Raw genomic sequence first — 23,902 nt, 5'->3', positions numbered from 1 at the left:
TGGGTGTGGGGGGAGTCTGTCAATGGCTTCTTCTACCATGTTGAAGTCCCCTAGCATTATGTCAATGGGGGTGTCAAGAAGTTCCTGATGTAGGTTTTCCCAGAATGGAGAGTTGTCATTGTGGGCATTGGGGGCATATACAGCTAAGATTTTAATGGGGGAATTGGGTGGCCATTCTGTTTCTACAAGGAGGGCCTGGCCAGGGGCAATGTCTCTGATGGTGTTGGGGGGTTTTTTATTATATTTTTGTTGATTATTATTGCAACCCCACCAGTGTGGGTGTGTGCCTGGTTGAAGGAGTGGATAATTGTCCATTCAGAGTTATAGGTGTTGTTTAGGTAATTTTGTTGAAGTTGGTCGGTGTGTGTTTCAGAGAGGCACATGATGCTGTATTTTTCTTTTTTCATTTTTGTATGAGGATGGTCCATTTGTATTTGGTGGTGGGGCTGTTTGCCCCTTTGATATTGAGGGCACTGTAGGCAGGATAATCACCCACATGCAGAGCCAGCTTGGATATCCATTCTTATGGTTAAGAAACCACTTCCATTCACGCGATGACTTGATACGGATTTGGTACCTAAAAATAGTGCTAATTCGTACGATCCCATCGGTACCAAAAACGTCCCAAACGGTGGAGAATTGACAGAGTTCTATGTTGGGCAAGTTAGTCACAGGCATGTGTGGGTGTGTCATGACCATACATTCTGACCCGGATGCCGGCCCTTGTTCTGTGTTCTTTTGTTAATTCATCACCTGACCCATTCAGTTCCTCTGACTATATATACAATGTATAATACATTAGTATAGCTTTAGTCTGAATATCGACATGGTTTGTCCCCCCTAACAAGGCAGCCCAAGCCACTTCGAAATGTGGGCACTGAGACAGTAGGTGGGCACAGCACTCTCTTGGAGTCGCTGAGGCTGAAGCCCAACCCCAGAGCCTTGTCCCCACCAGTCGTCCCCGTTTGCTGACCCGTACCTAACAGGGTGTGGGAATCTCAATTTAGGCAAGCGGCAAGCAAATTCCATTCCCAAGGCACCCAATAAATTGGAAAAAATGCTCATTGGCTGCGTGAGAGTTATCTATGGCTACATTTCCAATTTCGGCTCTTAATTCCATAAATCCATTGAGAAATCGCTTATTTTCATATTTCACCATCATTTTTCGCTTATTGATTGATTTTCTTTTATTGTTACTGATACTTTTTTATTATTTCGCTTAATAAGGTATGCAGGTGCCATATGGTACCAATATTTACCATCTATTATGGGAGGTGGGGGCACCACCTCTTAGGTGGATGGGTGTGTGGGGGGGGGGGCTGTTTTCAGATCCTTTGCCTCTGTCATATCCATCTATGGCCATCATCCTCCACTACCTCCAATCCTTCCAGAACACCTCCGCTCCTTCATCACTAACCTCGGAGCCTCCATATTCCACAATCACCTCCAACTCCCTCAATGGTCACCACCCCCTCAATTCAATATATTACCTACACCTCCCTAAGTACGGAACCCCAAAGGCCTCCGGACAGCTCCAACGTCCACTAGCACACTCCTGCCCCTGCTGGGCAATTCACTTGCTTGCCCTGCAAGCCTACCTTTGGGCCTATCCCTCCTTTCTGTTTCTGGGTTATAGCCTGCCATTCCGCTAACCCCATAACCCGACTCATCAGTAATATTCAGTCAGCTAACGTTTAACTCCATTAGCTCCACTCTGCTTGGCCCCACCATTCATGGGCCTGCCCTCGCTGTAACTATATATACATAACTTGTAGATAGGTTACACCCTAGTGATAAAATCGACTAGAGTTATCCCCCCTTTTAGTTCTCACTGCCAGTAAGTAAATTAGGGCACGGATGTGTAACTAGGCACAGCGCTCCTGGTCTGAGTTGCTGAGGCCGAAGCCCTCCACCACGGAGACATATCCTTCATCTCATATCCAGTCTCTAACAGCCTCTGTCCTTGGATGTTTGGAAAACGGTGAAAGCCAGTGGTCCTCTAGGGGCAAAGGGGGGAGGCCTTTAACCAGTTGAGCTTGTTCTGGGACCTGATTGGGGGTCCAGTGTTTGTTGTCTGGGTTTGCATAGTTACTGGCTTTTTGTTTGAGCCCCCCTTGGTTGCCAGCCATTGGAGGGGACAGGGGAGGTGGGGGGAGGGGTAGTGCACTTTCCTGTCACCTTTCAGTTCAGTAAATGGGGGCACACTTTGGCCTGCACAGTTTGCTTGGTTACTAGTTTGCAAGGTTTCTGACAATTCCATTCACACATTGATTATATTGGATGGGAGTATTTTACAGGAGGGTAGATGGGATTGGGAGTAATATAACTGTACTGTCTGTGGCAGTTCTTAGGCATATTGCCTTCCACAACCTCAGTTGCATCCTGGGGTTCTTCTGCAGCCATGTTTAGTTGGGTGGGGGGCTTTGGGATTTTGTGTTGGGGGGGTCTCTTGGCTCGGGTTGAGTTCATGCCAGATGTAGTGTTCATGGATTGGTGTCAGGGGACGGACCCTGGGTCCCCATGACCCCTCTCTCTATAGCCCACAGCCCAACCCGTAACAGCCTAGTCTCAAGGCAAAGAGCTACTGTGGGTAAGAAAGTGATATAAACAAAGGGGCAAGTAGATACACTTGCCTACTGTGGGTAAGAAAGTGAGAAGAAGGTTAACTTCTCACTTTCCCACAGTGGCCCCAATATGGCGAAAACTTCCGGGGATACCCGGAAGTCACATGAGGTGGGATCCGGGGTCGGATCATGCGGTGCACGGAGCGTGCGGCGCAGGAAGTGCGCGGGAAGTGGAGCGGGTCCGGACGCGGGTCCGGGTCCAGGCTAAGTCAGGGTATGTGCCCTGACAATTGGGAAAACTGCAAATATGTGGTCCAATCCTTTGCAGGTATGACAGAATATGTGGGAGCTGCTGGCTGACCCATTGTTGCTAGTGGGGGTGGAGAAGGAGGTTTCTCTGAAAAGACAAACCCATTGATCATGTCTGGTGTTCAGGATGCTGGGGGCAGGGTTGGAGTCTTCAAAGAATGGGGGAGGGAGGTGGATTTCCCATAGTGTAACATTGGAATCGGAGGTTGGGTTTCTTCATTCAGATGGGTTAAGGTGGTTTCTGTTGGAATATGAGTCACATGATTAGATTGAACTGGAATATCTGAGAATATTCTAGGGGTTACTAGGCACCTGCTTAAGTGCTGGGCATAGAAGAGCCTGGAATGTTATTCAGGAGTATAAATATGGGTGCTTTAGCACCATATGTTCTTTAGTTAGTTACAGTTTCTCTTCTCATTTCTATATTACATCTGGGTTGCAAGTGAACCACTGAAGCGGGTTGCCATATATGGAACTCCGGATTTACAACAGTTTCCATTGTTAGAGGCCGCATATCCTTGGGGGATGACCGTGCAGCTAGTTGCTATGTGATTTATGTCCTCGATGTGGAGGTTTGCCCTTTCCAGGAAGGTCCTGAATGTGGATCAGGGACTGAGGATCTTTTGGGTGATTGCACTCTTGATGTCATCAGTTTCGCTTAGGTTGGCTCTGAGGCTGTGCAGGGATATGACATAACTGGTGGGTCAGTAGTTGGTGAAGTCAATTGCTATAAAGCATACCGCATGGCTCATCCATAGGTGGCTGGCAATGAGGGTGTTGATGTGGGAGGGGTGGAGGCCCTCAATGAGGAAGCCCCAGGGGGTTCCATTGTGGTCTTTGGATTGGGTGGTTGGGGGGTGGACTAGTATGTTTGGACCAGATTGGGGGAAGGAACTAATGTTTGTGAGGATTCTTGCTGGGCATGCTCCGTGGGTGTGGAAGTGTCAGGGGACGACTCCCGGGTCCCCATGACCCTCCCCTATGGTCCACAGCCCTATGGTGTAACCAGCCCTATCCAGGGCACAACCTACTGTGGGTAAGAAGATGAGAAGGAAGCTAACTTCTCATCTTCCCACAGTGGCCACAATATCAGGCAAACTTCCAGGGATACCCAGAAGTCACATGAGGGCAGGATCCGGGGCCGGATCATGCGGTGTGCAGCACATGCGGTGCAGGAAGTCCACACGGGAAGTGTAGCAGGTCCGGATGTGGGTCTGGGTCTGGGCTAGTCAGGGTGTGTGCCCTGACAGGAAGTTGGCTAGTTCGCCGTCAAGGTCAATGTAGTTAAAGGTTTCATCACTGTTGAAAGAGGGCTCATGGCTCTCTATGCAAACACAGCTTGTGGGGGACAACTCTCCCTAAACTCCTACTTTCTCTCTCAACTTCACTATGCTTGATCCTTAACTCCACAGTGGGTTCTCCGGGATTTCTGCAAGGTCTGGGCTCAGCATCCACTACTCACTTGTTGTGAGCTAAACAGCTGCCCTTATTCCTACTGTTGGAATTCCACACACTCTCACCAACTCTAGTGCATCCTAGCACCTTAGAGAATTTGGGGGAGGGGAGAACTTCTTTTCAACATCTGGTATGTACAGGATTATATTTAATAATTATTTTTAGAAATAATAGATGGTGGATATTGGTGCCATATGGCACCTGGGTACCTTATTAGGTGAAATAATAAAAAAAGGGTAACAGTAACAATAAAAGAATATTAATCAATATCTGAAATGATGCAAAAATATGAAAATATAAGCAAATAAGCAATATCTCAATGGATTTACAGAATTAAGAGCCAAAATTGGAAATGCAGCCGGAGATAACTCTTACACAGCCAATGCCAATGAGCATTTTTACCAATTTATCAGACGCTGTGGGAACGAGTGAAGCTGGAATTCTGGGTTGCCACTTGAGATTCCCACACCTGCACATACTCGTGACCTGCCATGCCTAACTTGTCCAATGCAGAACTCCATCAATTCTCCATGATTTGGGATGTTCTTGATATCGTCGGAACCATACGAATTAGCACTATTTTTAGATACAAATTCCATACCGAGTTGTCACATGAATTGAAGTGGTTTTATAACCGTGGAAGCGGGTATCCAAACCAGGTCTGGTCTGTGTGTGGGTGATTATCCCACCTACAGCATTGTGGGGCTGCAATTACAGGGTATGGGGCATCTTATGGCTGGGGGTGGGCATTATGTGGAGTGTATATGGGGGTGGTAGTGTTTGTCGAGGGGGGTGATGGGGTGGCTGTGGTGTGGTTCTCTGGGCCATTTGTTCCTTCATCACTTACAGGTGGAGGGGGCACAAGTTCTGGGCCTTGGATGTTGGCCAAGTCCAGGGACCTGTGGCATTGAGCCACATCAAGGAAGGAGGTGATGGACAGTAGCAATGTGAAGGGGGGCATGAGCATGGGTTGGTTCTTTTCAGTGGTGATGGGGGTACTGGTTGGAGTGATCCGACTGATCTCTCAATCATGGTATTGTCTTCTTCAATGGAGCTGAGGGGTGATGGTGAGCGATGGTTGTTGAGGTTATTGTGGCTGTTTTGCATGTTTGACTTAGGGGAACCACTGTTGGGGTAGTAGTATGTATGTGGCATTAATTAGTAGGAGTTTGTGGAGGGACACACTGTTGAGGTGTTCTACTGCTGGTATGATGTTATAGGGGACAAGAGGTACTCTTGTACTTGTACTTCATGGCACCACCTGCCTAATCCTTGTGGGATTACCCAGGTATGGGGAACTGTACAGTTATACTGGTGTACCTAACTCCTAGCCCTTCCAGATGAGGACCTGAGAGTGTACTAGGCCTATTTAGCTTGCCCTGTCAAGGTCTAAGGGTGTCAGGGCACGGCCTAACTGGCTACCCTGACTCCCTATGCTGGAAGGGAGTTGCCGTAAGATGATCCGGAGTGATCTGAAGAACGCAGGTAATCTCGCTTAGCTCTCGCTTAGCATCCCACTTCTATCTTCCATCCACATGTCACCCCTTTCCCACATCTCGCTTACGATTACCCGAATGAATATCTATCTTTTCATGTCGTCATTCTATCGGCTGTTTCTTATCTCGCTTGTAGCCGCACTCTAGTGGATAGCAGTATCCATGTATATAAGCCCTATCTCTGCTGAAGGTGGCACTTCAGCGTTAACAACAACTAGGATTCTCGGGAACACCCTTATTGTCATGAACTGACATGCAGTCCCTGACAAAGGGTCTTTGCCTGATGCTGGCTGTGCTAGCATTGCAAGAGGGCTAGCAGCTCTCTATGCCGACTAAGCTCGTGGGGCCAAACTCTCCAAAACTCCTACTTCTTGACTAGACTTCGCTACGCTCTTGATCCTTAAACTCCGTGTGGGTTCTCCAGGATTCCGCAAGGTCCAGGCTCAACTAATCTACTACCCACTCGTTGTGGGCTAGACAGTTGCCCTTATTCCTACTGTTGGATTCCACACACTCACTCCAACTCTAGCATGTCCTAGCACCTTAGAGAATTTTGGGGGAGGGGAGAACTTCTTTTCCAAAATCCGGTATGTACAGGATATAAGGAACAATTATTTTTAGAATAATTGATGGGAAATATTGGTACCATATGGCACCTGCATACCTTATTAGGCGAAATAATAAAAAAGGGTAATAGTATCAATAAAAGAATTTTGATCAATAACTGAAATGATGCAAAAATATGAAAATATAAGAAAATAAGCGATATCTCAACGGATTTACGGAATTAAAGGCCAAAATTGGAAATGAAGCCGGAGATAACTCTCACGCAGCCAATGAGCATTTTTACCAATTTATTAGACGCCGTGGGAACGAGTGAGGCAGGAATTCTGGGTTGCCGCTTGAGATTCCCATGCCCGCACATGCCTGTGCCTAACTTGCCCAACATAGAACTCTGTCAATTCTCCACCATTTGGGATGTTCTTGGTACCGTTGGAATCGTAAGAATTAGGACTATTCTTAGATGTCGAATTTGTATCGGGTTGTTGTGTGAATGGAAGTGGTTTTATAGTCGTGAAATCAGGTATCCGAGCTGGCTCTCCGCATGGGCAATCATCCTGCCTACAGCGTGTCATCCAGTTTCTTAGTGTTCCCTTTAGTCATGCTTAATTGATCCCATTGATGTATTTGTTGTACTTAGATGTCTTCTGCTCACACTAGTTTAGTGATGTTGCAGTTGGCCTATTTACTTTCTCTCTCTATTTACACAGATGACCTTCCCTTGTATCAATGTACTATTGGCCTGTCTGCAGCACACCCAACACACCCAGCCCAGGCACCTTGGGCAACTTCCCACTGTGCCCAGCATGTGTGCTCGCAGCACAGGGACACCTGGGTGGCTGTGGCTGTGTGCAAGGATGACATGGCACCTGTCATGTGACCCATCCTTCCACACTTCTGGGTTATAACCCATTAACCCCATCATAACCCAAGTCATTGGTAGTATTCAGTTGGCTAACCCTTGACCCCATTAGGTAAGCCCCATCTGGCCCCTGCCATTTATGGGCCTGCTGCCTAGACTCTCTTGGTATCTATATATACATAACTTGTAGATACATTACACCTCAGTGATAATACCAACTAGAGGTATTTGTTGTAGTTATTTCTCTTGTTTTCTATTCAATCTATGCTCCATATAGCGTCATGTGACTCCAGAGTTGCTCTTTACTGTTCTTACTGGTGTAATACATTAAAGTCAACTCAGACTGAGGTGTCCTGCTGAGACACAATATTATTCCCCCTCTTCCAGAGTTCCTCTCAGTCTGCAAATTAGGGCACCAACATGATACTGGGCACAGCGCTCCTGGCAGAGTCGCTGAGGCCATAGCCCTCTGTTTATAGGGATGTTCTTGTTTGTCCCAAACCCAGTCTCTGTCAGTATATTATCACTCCCTGACAGTACATGTCTTGTATGGCACCCAAAGTCCTCTGCACTCGTTCACAACTATGCACATTAGTCCCTAATTCAACCTCCCTGTCACTCAAACCCTCACAGCCTGGTCCTAGTCGTCTAGCAAGAAACCCAGTTGAGTTTCATAGCTTCTCTAACTTCAAGAACCCTCTCCCTTCAACTCCGATCATGTGCCCTGCTAGGAACAGATCACCTGTTGTAGATTCCGATTTTGGAGACAGCACCGAGCAACCTGTAGATCCAGTCCCTTCGATGGACTCGACTCCGAGGTCCCCAATTTCATCAACCCTCTTCCAGATGATCCTCCTATTCCCATTGTCCCAGACACTGATGAAGCTGAGCCTATTCCAAACATAGCTATCACACAGCTAGCCCAGGCCATTGCCAGCTTGGCTTGTCATGCCAGTCATCCACCTCCCCCACCATCCTCCACTCTCCAGACTAAGGTCCACGAGCCCAAACAGTTTGATGGAATGGAACCCTGCACCCTTCAAGTATTCCTGGTCCAGTGTGAACTAAACTTCCAGGTATTGTAGTCTGAAAAAGAGGCCACACCAGGATTTGAACCTAGGACCATCCAACATATATTTGGAGGTGTTAACCACTACACCATATGGCCAGTAAGTAGCCATAGGCCTGTTCTCTAGGAGCAGATGGTCTGACCACAACACCAGGACCGCCCCCTTGCCTTTGCTAGTGACCATGCCAAGGTTATCTTCGCACAGTCCTACCTCAAGGGGATGGCTCTTGATTGGTTTGAGCTGGATATTTGATCAAAATGTTCTACTTCATCCACATTGGATGAATAGTTACCAAGAGTTCGTGAATGAACTCCAGACCAATTTTGGCCCCCACAATCTTGTGGGCAATGCCGAAGTCCAACTTGTGACATTAGACATGAAGGATGGTCATCACATTAACAAGTACATCATTGAGTTCAATTAACATGCCTCACAGCTTCACGGGGGAAACCAACCACCCTTTCAGAACTTTGCATATTATCACAGACCTTCGATGCACGCTATTGGGAGCACAAAACTGAAGTGACTTGTCATGCAAAACCCCCACCCCCAATGTCTTCAACAAGACCACTACCACTTCCCACTCTGACACCATCCCTTCCACCTCTTACAATCCCGCTTCTGGCAGCAAGCCTGTGAAGGACAGCAAAAAGTCCAAGGCCAGCTCCAACTCTCATCAAAACTTGGAGACAATGGCAAACTCATGCCACAAGAGCATAAGCACTTGTTGTAGTTTGAGGTGTCTCTTTTCTTTCAATCTTCACTCTATATATAGTCATGTGACTTTGAGGTTGACTTTATCCTTTCTACTTATTGTATCAAGGCTAAAGTCTATCTCAGACTGCCCCAGGGGTGCTAACCTGAGTTACTACAGCACTGTCTCAACAAGAAACTTTGCATATTCCACAAACACTTCTCACATGTCTAAGGCCTGTTCAGCCAAGATCACTGAGCAAGGGTCCACTTCCGCAGAAGCAAAAAATTAGTCCACACCCCTGTGGACTCTGCACAGACCAGGGGTTGCGATTCTTTCCTCCATGCACTCAAGGAAATATGTCTAAACACGTCCTCCATTACCAACTTGTCCTCCCTTCACATTCCCATTTCTTTCTCTCTTTCGAATGGTTTATTTGCTCCTTTCAATGTTGACCCTCTGGTTAATGTTCTACCCATTGTAGATAGTGTTGTCAATTCACTCTCTCCTCCTCCACCACCTCCTACCTCCATAGATTGCTCCACCTCTCTTCTTTTCTCTTCTCTTACCTCTCCTGTCCCTGCTATTGTAATCTGAAAAAGGTTGACTACAACACCTGCATCCCTATCCAAAGAAAGGACAAACAACAAACTTTTCCACTCCTATGAGAACATCCCCACACTCATAGATTCTGGGTGTTTGGACTGCTTCATTGATGACAAGTTTGTGAAGGAGCTCGCCTTGAAGACATACCAGATAAAACCATTACAATTACACCTCTTTGATGGCACCATAAATTCCATCATAACCCATGCCATTGATATTTCCCTCCACTTTGCTTCTGGAAACATCACCCCCATGACTTTCTTTGTCACTTTGTCACATTGCTGGATGGATTATGTTCACTAGTCCTAGGACACAACTGGCTTACCCACTACAATCCATTGATTGATTGGGTCTCAAGCAGTATTACATTCCGAACTCCTGAACTAACCAAGACAGTTACCCTGAGTGCTCCCCCATTGTCTCTGGTTCCACCACTGCCATCTGACATCTGACCATCTGATGTTCTGTTAGCTACCCACAATCTATTATAACTCAGCAGATAGCACAGTCTGAGTTGCACTTTAGTGTTATTACACAACTAAGAACAATAAAGAGCGACTCTGCAGTCACATGACACTATAGAAAGTGCAGATTGAATAGAAAACAAATAGAAATAACCACAACACTAGGTTCGAATCCTGGTGTGGCCTCTTTTTCAGACTACAATATAATAGGTTATGAGCCCTCTGGCTTGAAGAACTCTGACAATGATGCTATTTGATTTCTTCAATACTCTGCAAAAACTTGCTCTAAACATCGCTCCTGTGGCTCGGTTTCTTCACGCATCGCTTTGAAACTCATACACGACATCTGTTGCACCGCACACACGCTTGTCCCTCAGTTTCGTCGCGATCGCATCACTCTGTTGGCCACAGCCCCAACATTGATTACACTGTTATTTTAACCACCCACTTAAGTGCCAGTGGTCAAAACTTCTCTCTTAACACCCTCTGTGCTGGGCGATTCGATTCGAATCTCGTACATCACATACTATGCTCGACACACTATCTTCTGTCGCACTTAGATGCCTGTCACTTCGCTTATCCCACTCCACATCACATCCTACTTTCCATGTCATCTGAAACCACCTCAGACTCCATTGTTAAGCTCAATCCTGCCAATTTTCACGCCTGGTATGCTGAAATCGCTGATTTGCTGTGCAACAAAGGCTACTGGGGCATTATCAATGGCACAGTCACACTGCCAGCTGAAAAGCCCATGAAGCCACTCTTGCCAAAAAGAAGGCACTTGGTCTGATCAGGAGAAGTGTGGAACCTGCTCTTAAAGCCATAATTGCTGGGCTGGATGACCCCAAAGATGTTTTGGGAGAGTTGAAGTCCACTTATGGTGTCTCAAATGCCGGAATGCATTTCAATGTGCTCAAATTGTTTCTATCACTCACCCAATAGCCTGATGAACGAATTTCAACATGTTTATTTCACGAGTCCACAATGCACAGCAATCGTTTATCAATGCCAGACCTGAAAAATACGAGGTGGAAACATTTGATGCTGAGCTCTCCACTTCTGTGCTCATTAGCAGCACCCCTGCTTATTCTACCCTCACTGAGACCCTCCTCACCAAGCCTACCCTCACTAGCAATGATGTTGAATCAGCACTTGTCACAGCTGAGGAAACCTGGGCAAAATCATTGAATATCATGGCACTCCACACCTCTACACCTCTCCCTGCTGTGTCTACTTCAAATTCTGACCTTGGATGTGGCTATTGCGATCGAAAAGGCCATAATGCCCAGGAATGTCTCAAACTCAAGAAGTGGATATTGTATCTCAGCAGGATACCTCAGTCTGAGTAGCAGTTTAGTGTTATTACAGTAGTAAGAACAGTAAAGAGCGACTTGGCAGTCACATGACACTATATGGAGCACAGATTGAATAGAAAATGAAGAGAACTAACTACAACACCCATGTGGGTGCTGTATAGAAGCTGCCATTTGGTCCAACTGGACTATCGAGTGCGTTAGGTTGTCGAAAAGTGTCGCGCTAAGCAGACAGGCTGCAACTGGTTGATCAGATGCACATGAGTACGATGTTTCAAAAATGCGATGCAAAGGAATGACTGATGGGTCCAACTGGGCCTTCGGGAGCGTGGATTTGACTGGGTGATGCCTTGTGCTGATAGCGGGTGCTGTGCTTGATGGACAGACCACCCTGGGCAGATGTGATGCCTGCAAGCACTCTGAGTTGTGAGGACGATGCAGAGATGTAGCCAGGGGTTCCAGCTGGGCAGGAGACTGTTAGAAACCACCTCTGCCTAATGTGGGCATTTAGTGTAATGGTAACACACTCTAGGTACCTTGCAGGGCTCTGCGGTTCGACTCCCAGAATGTCCATATTTTATGCATTAAGGTTCCTGAGACCATGTGTACAAATTCCAACAGAGACGATGTCTGTTTGACCATATGACACACCAACCTGTTAGTGCACATTGCAGTCGATGGATGGGCAGATACCGAGCCATCTGACTCGTCCAAGCATGCCAGTTCGGGTGGACACCATGAGGGGGCAACCAGTCGATCTGACTGGACAGTCCAACACAACTCTACATGTTGTAACTCATGCAACTGCTCAGACTTGAGGGGACTGTACAGAGGAGTGCTCAGCTGGGCTGTCCATCTGGATGGATGACAGTGCCTGCTCGACCATAGGACATGTCAACCTGACAGCATGCAACCTGGTTGGAAAGGTGGTAGCAATTGATCCGTCTGGCTCGGACAAGAGCGTTGGCCTGAGCAAGTGCCGTGAAGGGTCAGCCATGAGGTTTGGCAGGATGAGCGATGACATCGTTTTGGCCATAAGTGTTGATGAGTGACACTTGATCTCGGAGCTGGACTATAAGCGGGAAGCTGAAGGTAATGTACATATTGTAAGTTACAATAGTAAAGGAAATAGTAATAAAGGAATGTTATAACTAACCTCAGTCTCAGCTAATATGCGTGAAGAACTGAGGGAAAAGGAAATGAATTCAAATGAATGAATATATCCATGGCCTGGCATGGGTTAGTCCGAAATAATATAAAAGAGGTGTTGTGACTAAGTAGTCATGCTAGCGTGGGAATGTGGCTGTCTGGGGGAGTTCCTCACTCGGATGTGGGAATGTGGCTGTACGAAAACTTGTCTGGCCTCCCATAGCACATGGTTCCTCCAACAGAAAAACAGCTGGGTTGTGAGGGGGTGAAATTGGCAGCATGGTTGGGCATGGGAATTTTGCTTGGGGTTGTTGGGAATGATGGGGAAAATATGGAAAAATAAGGAGTGAGTGTATGGAGTTTTGGATAGTGATATAATGAGCATTGGGAGCATCAGCGGATATGTAGTGCATGTTGGTGGGCAAATTCTGCAGAATCGGATTTTTTACCATGCACAGACTTGTCCCCACAACATATAGGCCTTGCTCTTGATCATGGTCCCTCACAATATCCTCAACATCCTTAATGTATAAATAAAACAAGTGTGATTGTAATACGAAATGGCAGGCTTGTTGCATTGGCAAGTGGATAAATACATGGGCCCAGGCAATTGGTTCATTATGAGAGGGAGGGCAGTGGAATCAATATCATTCCTGACCAGAACTTCTATGTGACACTGAGGTCTTCTTCAAGGCAGAATCCTCATCAGTGTGGGCCCATGCTTTCCCTTTAACATCTCGCATCACCTTAAGGTCTTCATCCATGGGGCTGGGAGACTTAGGTACTGGCTTGACATTAGTGGGTGTGTCCTTAGGGTCTCTGGGGATCGCAGCAGGTGGTTGAAATTTGGGCATGGCACCAAAGAACTTCTTGATGGAGTTTTTGTCTATGTTCCCAACCCAATGGGCCTGCTCATCAGTCTTAATGTCTTTCTCCATAAAATCCCTTGCATGTGAAATCTTAGGCACTATGGTTTCCCATGTGTCCAAGAAGACTATAGAATTCCTGACGAAGTCAAGGTACTTCTGGTTGGACCTGGGCATGACTTTGAGGATCCTTCTCTTGATCCCAAGGAGGCATTCATGTATGATGTAGTAATAGTCATCATTAGAAAGGGTGTCCTCATGGAGGGCCAGAAACATAGCCTGGATTGCCTGGGCTGCATCGACCATCTTTTTGAATTCAAGCTCAAACAAGCTGTAGGTTTTGAGCACGTTAGCCGATGTTGTAACGGGAATTTGCTGGTGTACTACATATAAACAAGCCAAATCCCACCATTCTACCACCCTTAGCCAATGTTCTCTCCTGCATATTTCTTATTTTTCCTGATTTTTCTGATTCCATTTCTAGTCACTAGAGCCTGATGTTTCCCTTTCTTATTGTTCTTTCCACATTTGTCATTTTCAGATTCTTCCATGATACTGTGACCAGCTGTATAGTTAGCTAGACAGTGAGGAGTAGCAGAATCCACTCCAAGTTAACAAACCTGTGCATGCAACCACTCCAACCCTCCCCCTCTCTTCTGTCTTGAGTCTAGTGGTGATAGACCCATTACAATGTCTGCTTGAACCCATCCATGAGAGTCACTGTGCGCTCATTAATATGCTGAGTGAGGGTCTCTAGATTGCTAAGCTTATTAAATAAGATATCTGCCTGTCCTTTGTGAGCGCTTTTGAGGAGGAAACTTGAATCTGTGAGCTCATTGAGACATTTGAGGGTTTGGTTGATAAGGTCCTGAGTGTCTTCGTCTGATCCTATGAAAGGGAGGTGGGGAGGATGGGGCACTAGATTGTATGGAATGGGTGGCTTCCTGGGTTCCTCCTCAGCCTTCTCTTTGATGGCAGTGACTTCTGACAGAAATTTACGAACATCTCTTTGTTCTGATGGCAAAGTGGGTGCAGCAGTCCACTCTCCAGGCCTCTGCCTCCATCGAGGAAGCTCAGGGGTGTGTGGTACTAAGACTACAGGCATCTTGCTTGGTTCAATGGAACTATCAGTGGGTGGTGCAGCCTTCTGAATGGGTGGCGCCACAGAAGTTGACCTAGGGGATGGCAATGCCGTTCTTCTAGGTGCTGTCTTGTTGTCTACTAGTGCCATGGTCTGGTCTACCTTAGCTTGGAGCTCTGGTATGGTGTGCTCACTATCTGTCTCTTGCTGCCAGATGGGAGATTGTCAGAAGGCGTGTCTGCCTTCTTGAGGTCTATATGATGAACCTCTTCCTCATGGGGAATACCAACTGGGGCCTTGATTGCAGGTGGGTTCTGGTGAGTGGCGTGGATAGCGTTCTCAACTCCTACTGTGATGTGTGTGTGGTGTGTTAGAGTTGCCATAGGCCATGGAGCACTCGAAGGGAAACAGGGGGTAGTGGTCAAGCTCTTGTTGTATAGTTCTTAAGGGAGTTTCATCATTAGTTGGGCCACTGGCCTCAGTGGCGAGAGTGGTAATGGCCATGGGGCTTTTGTTTGAGTGTATAACCTCAATAGTTGGCTTGCCCAATAATAACTTAACTTCTAACTCATGCTTGGGATCGCTTTGTGTGGAATAAGAATTCTGAGGAATGTAAGAGCCCTTTCTGCCCCAGGGCAGCCAATCAAATAAATCAGGGTGGCCAGGAGGCAAGGTCTTGAACCATTTCAGGTCACCATCTTCCCTGTCTTGAGTGGTGTAGCAAAAATCCCAGAATTGTGCGTCCTCATCAATGAACTTCCCGAGTCCACATTCATGTTGGCTTGGAGGGAACCTCAGGTCTGGATTCTCGGCCCTGGCACACATGCGCTCGTATTTCTCTTCCCAATACTCAACTAGCTTCTTGCCCTTGAGCTCCCAGGGCTTGGGCAGGGTCGGCTGCCTGGACTTAGTGGCATAGGACACGTAATTTGCCTCATTGTCTAGTTCCTCATAACTTTTGGAAAGCTTAATGGGTTCTCGGATTATTGGTTCTTTGTTATTTCTAAAATGGTACAACTTGACTTGTTTCCACACCACTGGACATTTGAGGACCATCCCATCTAGTTCTTGCAAGACAAAGGCACCACTGCAGAGCCTCTTGACTACCATATACAGTCCAAACCATCGTGGCTGGCCCTTCTGGTCATGCTGCAGCTTAATCCTTTCATTTGTGACAAGGACAAACTCTCCAGGCTGGTAGTCGCCATCCTTCATCCTGGCAGCATGGCGGTGATAGTGCCTATCAGCTGCCTTCTTTCTTGCATCATAGTTCTGGGCCACTGCCCAGTCAAGGAACTCGTCTCTCTGGCTAATCTGGCAGATTCTCATGGCTAGAAGGTCTTTAGTTATATACACAGAGGGCCAATCCAATGCATAGAATGTCCTGTCCATGACGTCGAAGGGCATAAGCAGGTGCTGTCCATACAGCAAGTAGTAGGGGGGAATAGCCCATCATGGACTTAGTGGTAACTCTGTCTGCCCAAAGGGTGTAGCCTACAAGGTCAGGCCACTCGTTAGTGTGGCCTTTGAGCACTTTCCAGATACTTTTGATCCAGACACCATGTCTGCACTCAACTTTGCCATTAGCAGCAGGGTTGTATGCTGAAGTTCTTATGATGGGCATGTTGTATTTGTCCATGAGAACTTGTGCTGCACCATGGAACTCACTCCCATTGTCTACCGTGAACTGTACAATACAGCTGTACCGACACATAACATCGAATAGGAATTTGGCAATATTTTCTGACTTGATATTATTCTTGAGTGGCTTCACTTCAGTCCATCTGGTCAGATTATCAGTGAGGTCTATGAGGTGCTTGTAGCCTCCTTTCCCTCGTGGTATGGCTACAGTGTCTGAGTCAAAATGTCACAAGAGAGTCTGCACATATTGCAGCTGGATCAGGATGGTATCTTTATTAACGGATCTTAACTGGCATTCATGACAAGTTCAGCAGTATTGTGCCATGGATTTGTACATATTTGGGAACCAATATGAGTCTTTGATCTTGAAGTATGTGGGGTCGCATCCCCAGTGGCCGCTGCCATCATGCATGTCCCTTATGATCCGATGTCTAATGTCAATGCTCAAGACAACTTGTAGGAGTGGCTTGTCGCCATTCCGCTTCCAAAGTACTCCGTCCTGAATGAGGAATTGTTTGGCTCAATGGAGAAGCCTCGTCACCTCCTTCTTGTCGCTAGGGGGCACTCCCGTCAATAGGAACCTTAGAACGGTTTGCCAGTACTGCTCAGAGTCGTACTCATCGATTTGGTGGGCATGCCTTATGCGATCTGGCCTGGACCCATTAGGGTTGTCCTCGACTACTCTACCTTTGCAGATGTGATAGGTTCTACCTATCAGGCACTTAATGTGGGTGGGATTCTCCCATCTGACTTCTAGGGGCATGCATTCCCCCCTGTGTCTATCAAGTCGGGTCTTGTTGATCTTAGAGGTTTCACAGGGATCGATTTCCTCAGTCAGGAACTCGGCCATGGACATCTCACAGAAATCCTTGTCTTGTTCAAGGTCTAGCAGCTTGAGAAACTTCACACCCTCCTCAATGTCAATCTCCCCATCACTGAAGTTGGAATCCTCGTCTGCCTGCCGACATCTTGACAATCCATCTGGGGCCTTGTGCTTGTCAGCAGGATTGTGCTCAATCTCAAAGCTGAACATGAGGATATAAGTTATCCATCATGTCATAGCGGCATTGGGCAAGTTGGGGGAGTTTATCATCTGGATCAGAGCAGATGCATCCACTTGTAACTTGAAATGTATATTATATAGACAATGTCTTTTGGCCTTGAATGCATGAAGTACACCATATAACTCAAGTTTCAGCTGTGAATAACGACTTTCCATAGAGTTGAACGTAATGGAGCCAAAAATAATGGGGTAATTGTCCTCCTTGAGGCACTGCTGGATAACCCATCCGATGCCAACCACAGAAGAGTCCACTTGAATTGTAACCAGCCCTAGATCGCTGTTGTGCTGGCCTTTGGGCTTAACTTGAGAAGCCAGCTCGAAGTCCAATGAGCAGATCGGCGCTGCATTGACTGCTAAGTCCTTGAGCCGTTGCATTGCCTCCTCAGCTTCAGGAGTCCACCTGAATTCATTGGGTGCCATTTTCTTTGTAAGTAAGGTGAGTGGCTTAGCGATTTTTGTGAAGTCCTTGATCCATCATCTGACAACACCCACGGTACCTAGGAATCCTTGTACTTCTGACGGATTTTTGCAGGGGGGCCACTTGGCCAGCTTCGCGGTAACATCATGAGACACATGCATTCTGCTGATGGAGACTACAGCTCCCAGCATTGCCAGATGAGGAGTGGCAAGCACCATCTTTGTGCCAGAGACCGTTGTGCCACTCAGTTCTATGCACACTGTAGGAGTGCATAATGGGTGTGCTCAATTTCATGGAACCTTATGCAGCAAATACGTCAAAAATTGGGCTCCCGCCCTTGTACATTATTAGGAAAAAGGAATTGTAGGAGGGAGTAATGAAAAAGAAGAAAGAGGGTTTTCGTACGAACCGAAAGAGCCTTTCCATGAAGGAATTGGTTGAGAATTGGTGGAGAAATTCAACCTCATGTGCAAAGTTTGTACACTTGACCATGACCATGGGAACAAGGTCAAAAGTTGATGGAAGAGGACGATCTCGGGGTCATTAAATCCAGGAAAATGCCCAAAGACTCAGTGTTGAATTTCCCCCTAATCGGTTCAGTGGTTGTGGAGATATTCTGATTGTCGGGCATGACTGGAGTCATGGGATGATATGAACTGTTCGGATGCTCACGTGCAAGCTAGTCTCAATGAAAATATGGGCTATTCAAATGATATAAATGCTGAAGCAGTCATTGGAGGAGTCTTGGAATTATGGCATTTTATTTGGTTCAAGTTTCCCTGTGCACAGATAATCAAGATATGTATACCGCATCTGAGAATTCCTGTTCTCAGTCAAATCTCCACCAAATTTCACAAAATCGGTATCATTAGAAAGCTATGGATAAGGAGAGTCGGATGGAATAAAGTGTTGTAGTCAATAGACCTAGTAGTCGATAAGATCTACAGGCTCCTAGAGAACCAGTCGTGGCCACATTGTCATATCCATCCCCGGCCATCGACTTCCGGTCTCTCCGATCCCTCCGTTCTAACTCCGCTCCCCCCTCACCAACCTCGGAGCCCCCGTATTCCGCAAACCTCTCGGTACCCCTCGATGGTCACCACCCCCTCATTTCAATTTATTACCTATGCCTCCCTAAGTACGGAGCCCCGAAGACTTCCGGACAGCTCCGACGTCCACTAGCGCACTCCCACCTCCGCTGGGCAATACACTCGCCTGCCCTGCAGAGCCCACCTTCGGGCCTATCCCTCCTTTCCGTTTCTGGGTTAACGCCTGCCTTTCCGCTAACCCCGCGAACCGACTCGTCGGTAATATTCAGTCGGCTAATGTCTTAACCCTGTTAGCTCCGCTCCGTTCGGCTCCGCCAATTGCGGAACCGTCTCCACTGTAACCATATATATACACCACTTGTACATAGGTTACGCCCCAGCAGATAAATCAACTAGAGTTACCCCCCCTAGGTTCTAAGTGCCAGTCAGTAAGTTAGGGCACGGACGTGTCACTAGGCACAGCGCTCCTGGCAGAAGTCGCTGAGGCCAAAGCCCTCCGTTGCGGAGACATTCCTTCGTCTCAAGTCTGGTCTCTGACACACATGGTGTAGTGGTTATCACCTCCAAATATACATTGGATGGTCCCTGGTTCGAATCCTGGTGTGGCCACCTTTTTCAGATTACAATATAAAGGGACGGAGGTTTGACGCAGTGTTTGGAGTGGTATGAGGAAGTTTGTGTTTTCCTTTTCAATTTCTTTTGTTGTTTGGGACTTTATTCTATGCCAACAGCAGCCAAACCTTAGCACTGTTGTTGGTGGAGGCTTAGCTCAGCCAAACCCATATATTTCGGACTCTTTTCACAAATTGTATGTTTGCTGTATGGGTATATGTACATAGTGATTGAAACAGAATAGGAGATTTCCCCCCCTCCCACTACTTTTAAAGTCCATGTACTTGGGTGCTGTGAGTGGCCACATGATTGGTAAAGGGCTATTGTGATGGAAATCCACCATGGAAAGAAGATAAGCAAGAGTTACCAGAGTTATATTTTTCCCTGAAATTCCCCCCCCCCCCGTTGAATATACAGACCTGTTCTTACCGCAACACCCTTTCAGCCCCCTTTCTCTTTCTTCCCTAGCTTTTGGGGAGTGAGTTGGAGTGCTACCTTCCATTTTCTGGAGACAGTATCAGATTCCCACTTGCATTTCTGGTGGTCCTTACAGGGGGGCTACAGTGTGCTGCGGTTTCTTACATTGAGAGTTGAGCCTTTACTTGGGGTACTATCTTGAGAATAGTCTTCTGGATGCACACATGCACTAGCTGAGTGTCTAGCATTCATCAACCAGTTTATTTTCACATCTTTTGTAGAAGTTATGTCGAATACTGGAGGAGTTGCTCTCCCCCTCCCTCCCCAACCACATCCCCTACCTCCCCAAATTCCGGCAGGCATCGCTGCCGCCACAATTCATACCACCATGATTACATGTATGCCTGGGTCTCATAGTCGAGAGGCCCCACACTTCAAAGGAACGAAGGTTAAGAAGTTTTTGTTTGATTTTGAGTTGTTAGCCAATGGGGCACATTTGTTGGATGATCAAAGATGCAAGCATATCTTGACCTATTGTACAGACAGGGAGACGAAGTTCATACACACATTGTCAAGCTGGCGAGATGGGGATTGGCCTCAGCTCAAAGCGGACATGTTGAACTTCTACCCTGCAGAGCATGAGGACAAGATATACCGCATCAAGGATCTTAGGAGATTTGTTGAGGCAGACAGGAAGATTAAGTGGAGGTCTGATTTAGACAGGTACCACCAGAAATTCAGGGTCATGGTAGCTTCGCTGGCAGGAAGAGCAGTCTTGACTACTTCCGAGAGAGATGATTACTTTTATCGAGGAATAAAGCCAAAGAGTTTACAGAAGATGTTAGGGCAGGAGCTCAGGGCAAAGAATGTGTGGACGGATTTGATGCTGCCACCATCTATGGAAGAGGTGGTGAAACTGGTGAAGATGTTTTTGCAGCAGGATCTCTACCGAGATGTAGAGTTGGATGACAAGACAGAATCAGAGAAGGAGTACAAGGCTATGGCAGAGCCAAGTACAGATGATGGTGGATCAGACTCAGACAAGTCAGATTTTGAGGAGAGAGTGGAACTTTATAGGCATAGGCAAGCAGAGTCAAAGGCTGATAGGAGGACACCTCCTAAGAGGCAGCCAAAGAGTTTGACAGAGCCACCCAAGGTTACTGAGTTGAAGAAGGAAGCAACTAGACCAGAGCCCGACTCTGTATTTAAGTCCAATATGGATGATTTAGCAGAGCGGATCAATAAATTGATGTTGCAGTTGACAAAGATCTCAGAAAGACCCAGAACTAGTCCTTTGGGTGTGTGGAAGTGCTATATGTGTGATGGACATGGACATGGAGTCAAAAATTTCCCAGAGATGCAAGCTTTTGTCACAGCTGGAGTACTGAAGTATGATGCTGAGAATCGATTGGTAATGGCAGATGGAACTAGGCTTCCCAGGTGGGAAGGAGTTTCAGGAGGGCTTGCGAATTGATTTGCAAGAGAGCTAGGCATGTGAGCAGTGTGTCATATCCATACAATCCCGACCTCCGCTCCGGGCTCCTGGAACTCCGAACTCCGACTTCCAGAGCCCTACCCTTCCATCACTTTCTCCTTGCCGACTCCCAAGAGGTTATCCCACCTCTGGCTCGGACACCACCTTCGGTCCGACTCCGGAACATTCCGGGTCCGACCCCAACCTCGACACCTTCCAGATGAGTATGCAAAACCTATGCTCCCGACTCTGGACCTCCGCTCCGGTATCCCGTTCATGTCTCGTCTCCGGAACCTCCGGTCTTAGTTCCGACCTCGGACTTTGACCCCACCTCCGCTTATACCCATTGTATTGGTTAGCTCATTCCATTTAATTACCTTTGCCAATATTCCAGAGTTTAACCTCCGAGTTCGGACTTTCCAGACTTACTCCGGACCTTGCAACTATTGCATTGTCCATTTCAATTCCGCTATTCTCCCTCATTCCTATTTGGGCTGCTGCTTCCTTTCTATTCAGTCAGCTAGCCATTCCCGACTCCCATCCTCCTTCCTTCCTTCTTGGGTCTTGGCCCTTCATTCCTCCTTTGGGAAACACCATTGAGTCAAACACTTGACCCTCGGTGTTGTTCCTCTTTCCATCTCCCTTTGTCTCCTTTTGTCCTACCCTTGTTCCTTTTGATTCCAGACCCCTCCTTATATACAATGTACCTAGTAACTTGTAACCTCAGTCCGAAATCGACATGAATTCCCCCAAGAGACTTTCCCTCTGCTAGATCCGAAATTAGGGACCCCTAGGACAACCAGCAATGGCACAGCGCTCCGCCTGAGTTGCTGAGGCCGAGGTCCTTCCATGCTAAGTCTCCGATTCCATTCCGGAGTCGTCCGAATCCGCAAGTTCTAACACAGTGCCTCTAATGTAGAGTGGATGCAAGAATTTGAGTCAGCAAACAATGAGTTTGCAGAGTTAGGAGACCCTGTGTTTGAAGTCTACCCAGCAGATAGGTCAGCGAAGGACAAAAAGCCTACTAGGGCTAAACCCAATGAACGTGTCCCTAGCCCTCCACTGCTGGTTGTAAGGATTATTCCTCAGGATGAGTCTAGGAGGAATAGAGCATATGTGGAGGTACCACCCCCACCCACGATTTTAAAAAGACCAGTGCGGAGTATGCCACCTAAGATGGACATGGATCCTAAGCCGGTGGCTCAGGAAAAAGGCAAACACAGAGAAGGTCCCAGTAGGGGAAGGGATATACATATGCAATGATGTAGTTGTTCAAGAGCCTGAAGGATCCTGTGCCAAAGCCAAGGCCAGGTCCAGCATACCATTATGCATCAGAGCTCCAGGACAGAATGAGGGGTGAAGAATTGTTTACCAAGTTAATGACACAAGAAGTCAATGTGCCACTTGGAGCAATAATTGGCTCATCTTATGAGCTAAACAAACCTCTCCAGGCTGCAACTAAAATTCATAGGGTTCCTACCAAGCCAGTTAGCTCGGTAGGGATGGTTGAGGATTCTGAGACAGAAGGAGAGGTAATGGAGGCAGAAATAGTGCCTGCCCCATTTGAAGTGGCATTGTTGGAAAATGTTGAGAGTGAGGATGAAGAAGGGGATGTTCTTGGCAGGAATATGGTAGAGGATCAAGCTGATAAATTCTATCAAGAATTGTTGAAGTCAGATTGTATGGGAGAGTATGATGTAGCAATCATGGCGAGGGCAGATTGCCCGCCTTTGTTTTTGGCCATGGTAACTGCAAAAATTCAGGGAATGATATTCCGCCAGCCTTGTACCTATTGTATCTCAGCAGATACCTCAGTCTGAGTTGACTTTAGTGTTATTACACAAGTAAGAACAGTAAAGAGCGACTCAGCAGTCACATGACACTAAGTAGAAGTGCAGATTGAATAGAAATGAAGAGAAATAACCACAACAGTACCATGTTGATTGATACCGGCAGTGAGCTTAACATTATGACCAGCAAGCATGCTCGTCTTTTGGAGTTGCCAGTGGACCCATCAGGAGCCTCCTGGTCACTCAGAGGAGTTTCCAGACACCAGATAGCACTGGAAGGGTTGTGTAGGGAGGTTCCAGTCACAATTGGCGGTGTTGAGGTTCCCCACAATTTCTTCATTACATGAGACAAGTTGAATGGAAAAGATATTATATTGGGGCAGCTGTGGTTGTTTGGACACAGCACACGGATCGATTATGTACAGGACATGGGAATGGAAATTCAGATCTGGAGTGATGGTGATAGGGAAGGAGGCACTTTGTTGAAGATAAAGTTGCTGATCCTATCCGTGCCTAGAAATGTATATCCAGTTACCATGAACAAGAGGTATAGGAACATGGGTTCAGCTAGTGTTGAGTTATGCAGAGTTAAACCAGGGGATGATCCTCTTAGTGAGAGGCCTCCTGTATTTTTGTCGCATTTTTCGGATATTTTCCAAGAGCCCAACCTTGACTCAAAAGAGCTTAGGCCTGGCATCTTGGAAGGAATGTTACAATCCGACGGGAAGTGTGGCCCTTCAGTTTCAAGAGCTATTAGGCAAGCCTGGTATATTGCGAAGACACCACAAATGCCGTCTATGCCTACTCAGGTTGAGAAGTTAATGATTACTCGAGGAATGGATGGAGAGGAAGCCAAGCGAGTTTCCAGACGGTTTTCCAGAGCAGTGATGGGGGCCAGGTATAAGCCAGTAGCCAAGAAGGTGTTGCCTGTGGCGACATATGACC

At 46.9% G+C, this 23,902-nt stretch overlaps 3 protein-coding genes and 3 non-coding genes across 6 annotated transcripts; 2 read left to right on the top strand and 4 right to left on the bottom strand.

Moving 5' to 3' along the window:
• Positions 1 to 8,342: 8,342 nt before the first annotated feature.
• On the bottom strand, positions 8,343 to 8,415 carry EI90DRAFT_t216. Its single transcript has one exon. It is a non-coding gene; the product is annotated as a tRNA-OTHER (tRNA).
• A 3,483-nt stretch (positions 8,416 to 11,898) lies between these two features.
• On the top strand, positions 11,899 to 11,970 carry EI90DRAFT_t217. The gene has a single exon. It is a non-coding gene; the product is annotated as a tRNA-Tyr (tRNA).
• Positions 11,971 to 13,193: 1,223 nt separating this feature from the next.
• Positions 13,194 to 13,718, bottom strand: EI90DRAFT_3130415 (uncharacterized protein; the record flags this gene model as incomplete). The annotated part of the gene is made up of 1 exon (XM_039064304.1): positions 13,194 to 13,718. One exon carries the CDS (start codon positions 13,716 to 13,718, stop codon positions 13,194 to 13,196), a length of 525 nt encoding a protein of 174 aa, XP_038911226.1.
• A 379-nt stretch (positions 13,719 to 14,097) lies between these two features.
• Positions 14,098 to 15,885, bottom strand: EI90DRAFT_3130414 (uncharacterized protein; the record flags this gene model as incomplete). Its single annotated transcript, XM_039064303.1, has 3 exons — positions 14,098 to 14,646; positions 14,688 to 14,782; positions 14,844 to 15,885. 3 exons carry the CDS (start codon positions 15,883 to 15,885, stop codon positions 14,098 to 14,100), a joined length of 1,686 nt encoding a protein of 561 aa, XP_038911225.1.
• A 769-nt stretch (positions 15,886 to 16,654) lies between these two features.
• Positions 16,655 to 17,167, bottom strand: EI90DRAFT_3130413 (uncharacterized protein; the record flags this gene model as incomplete). Its single annotated transcript, XM_039064302.1, has 1 exon — positions 16,655 to 17,167. The coding sequence occupies one exon, from the start codon at positions 17,165 to 17,167 to the stop codon at positions 16,655 to 16,657; it is 513 nt and encodes a 170-aa protein (XP_038911224.1).
• Positions 17,168 to 19,199: 2,032 nt separating this feature from the next.
• On the top strand, positions 19,200 to 19,273 carry EI90DRAFT_t218. The gene has a single exon. It is a non-coding gene; the product is annotated as a tRNA-Tyr (tRNA).
• The last annotated feature ends 4,629 nt before the right edge of the window (positions 19,274 to 23,902 follow it).

Source organism: Cantharellus anzutake, assembly GCF_015039405.1.
Source record: "Cantharellus anzutake strain C23 chromosome Unknown EI90scaffold_65, whole genome shotgun sequence".
In the NCBI taxonomy this organism is placed as follows: Eukaryota; Fungi; Basidiomycota; class Agaricomycetes; order Cantharellales; family Hydnaceae; genus Cantharellus; species Cantharellus anzutake.
Note: the sequence above shows the minus strand (reverse complement) of the source record. Positions and strands in the feature narration are given on the sequence as shown.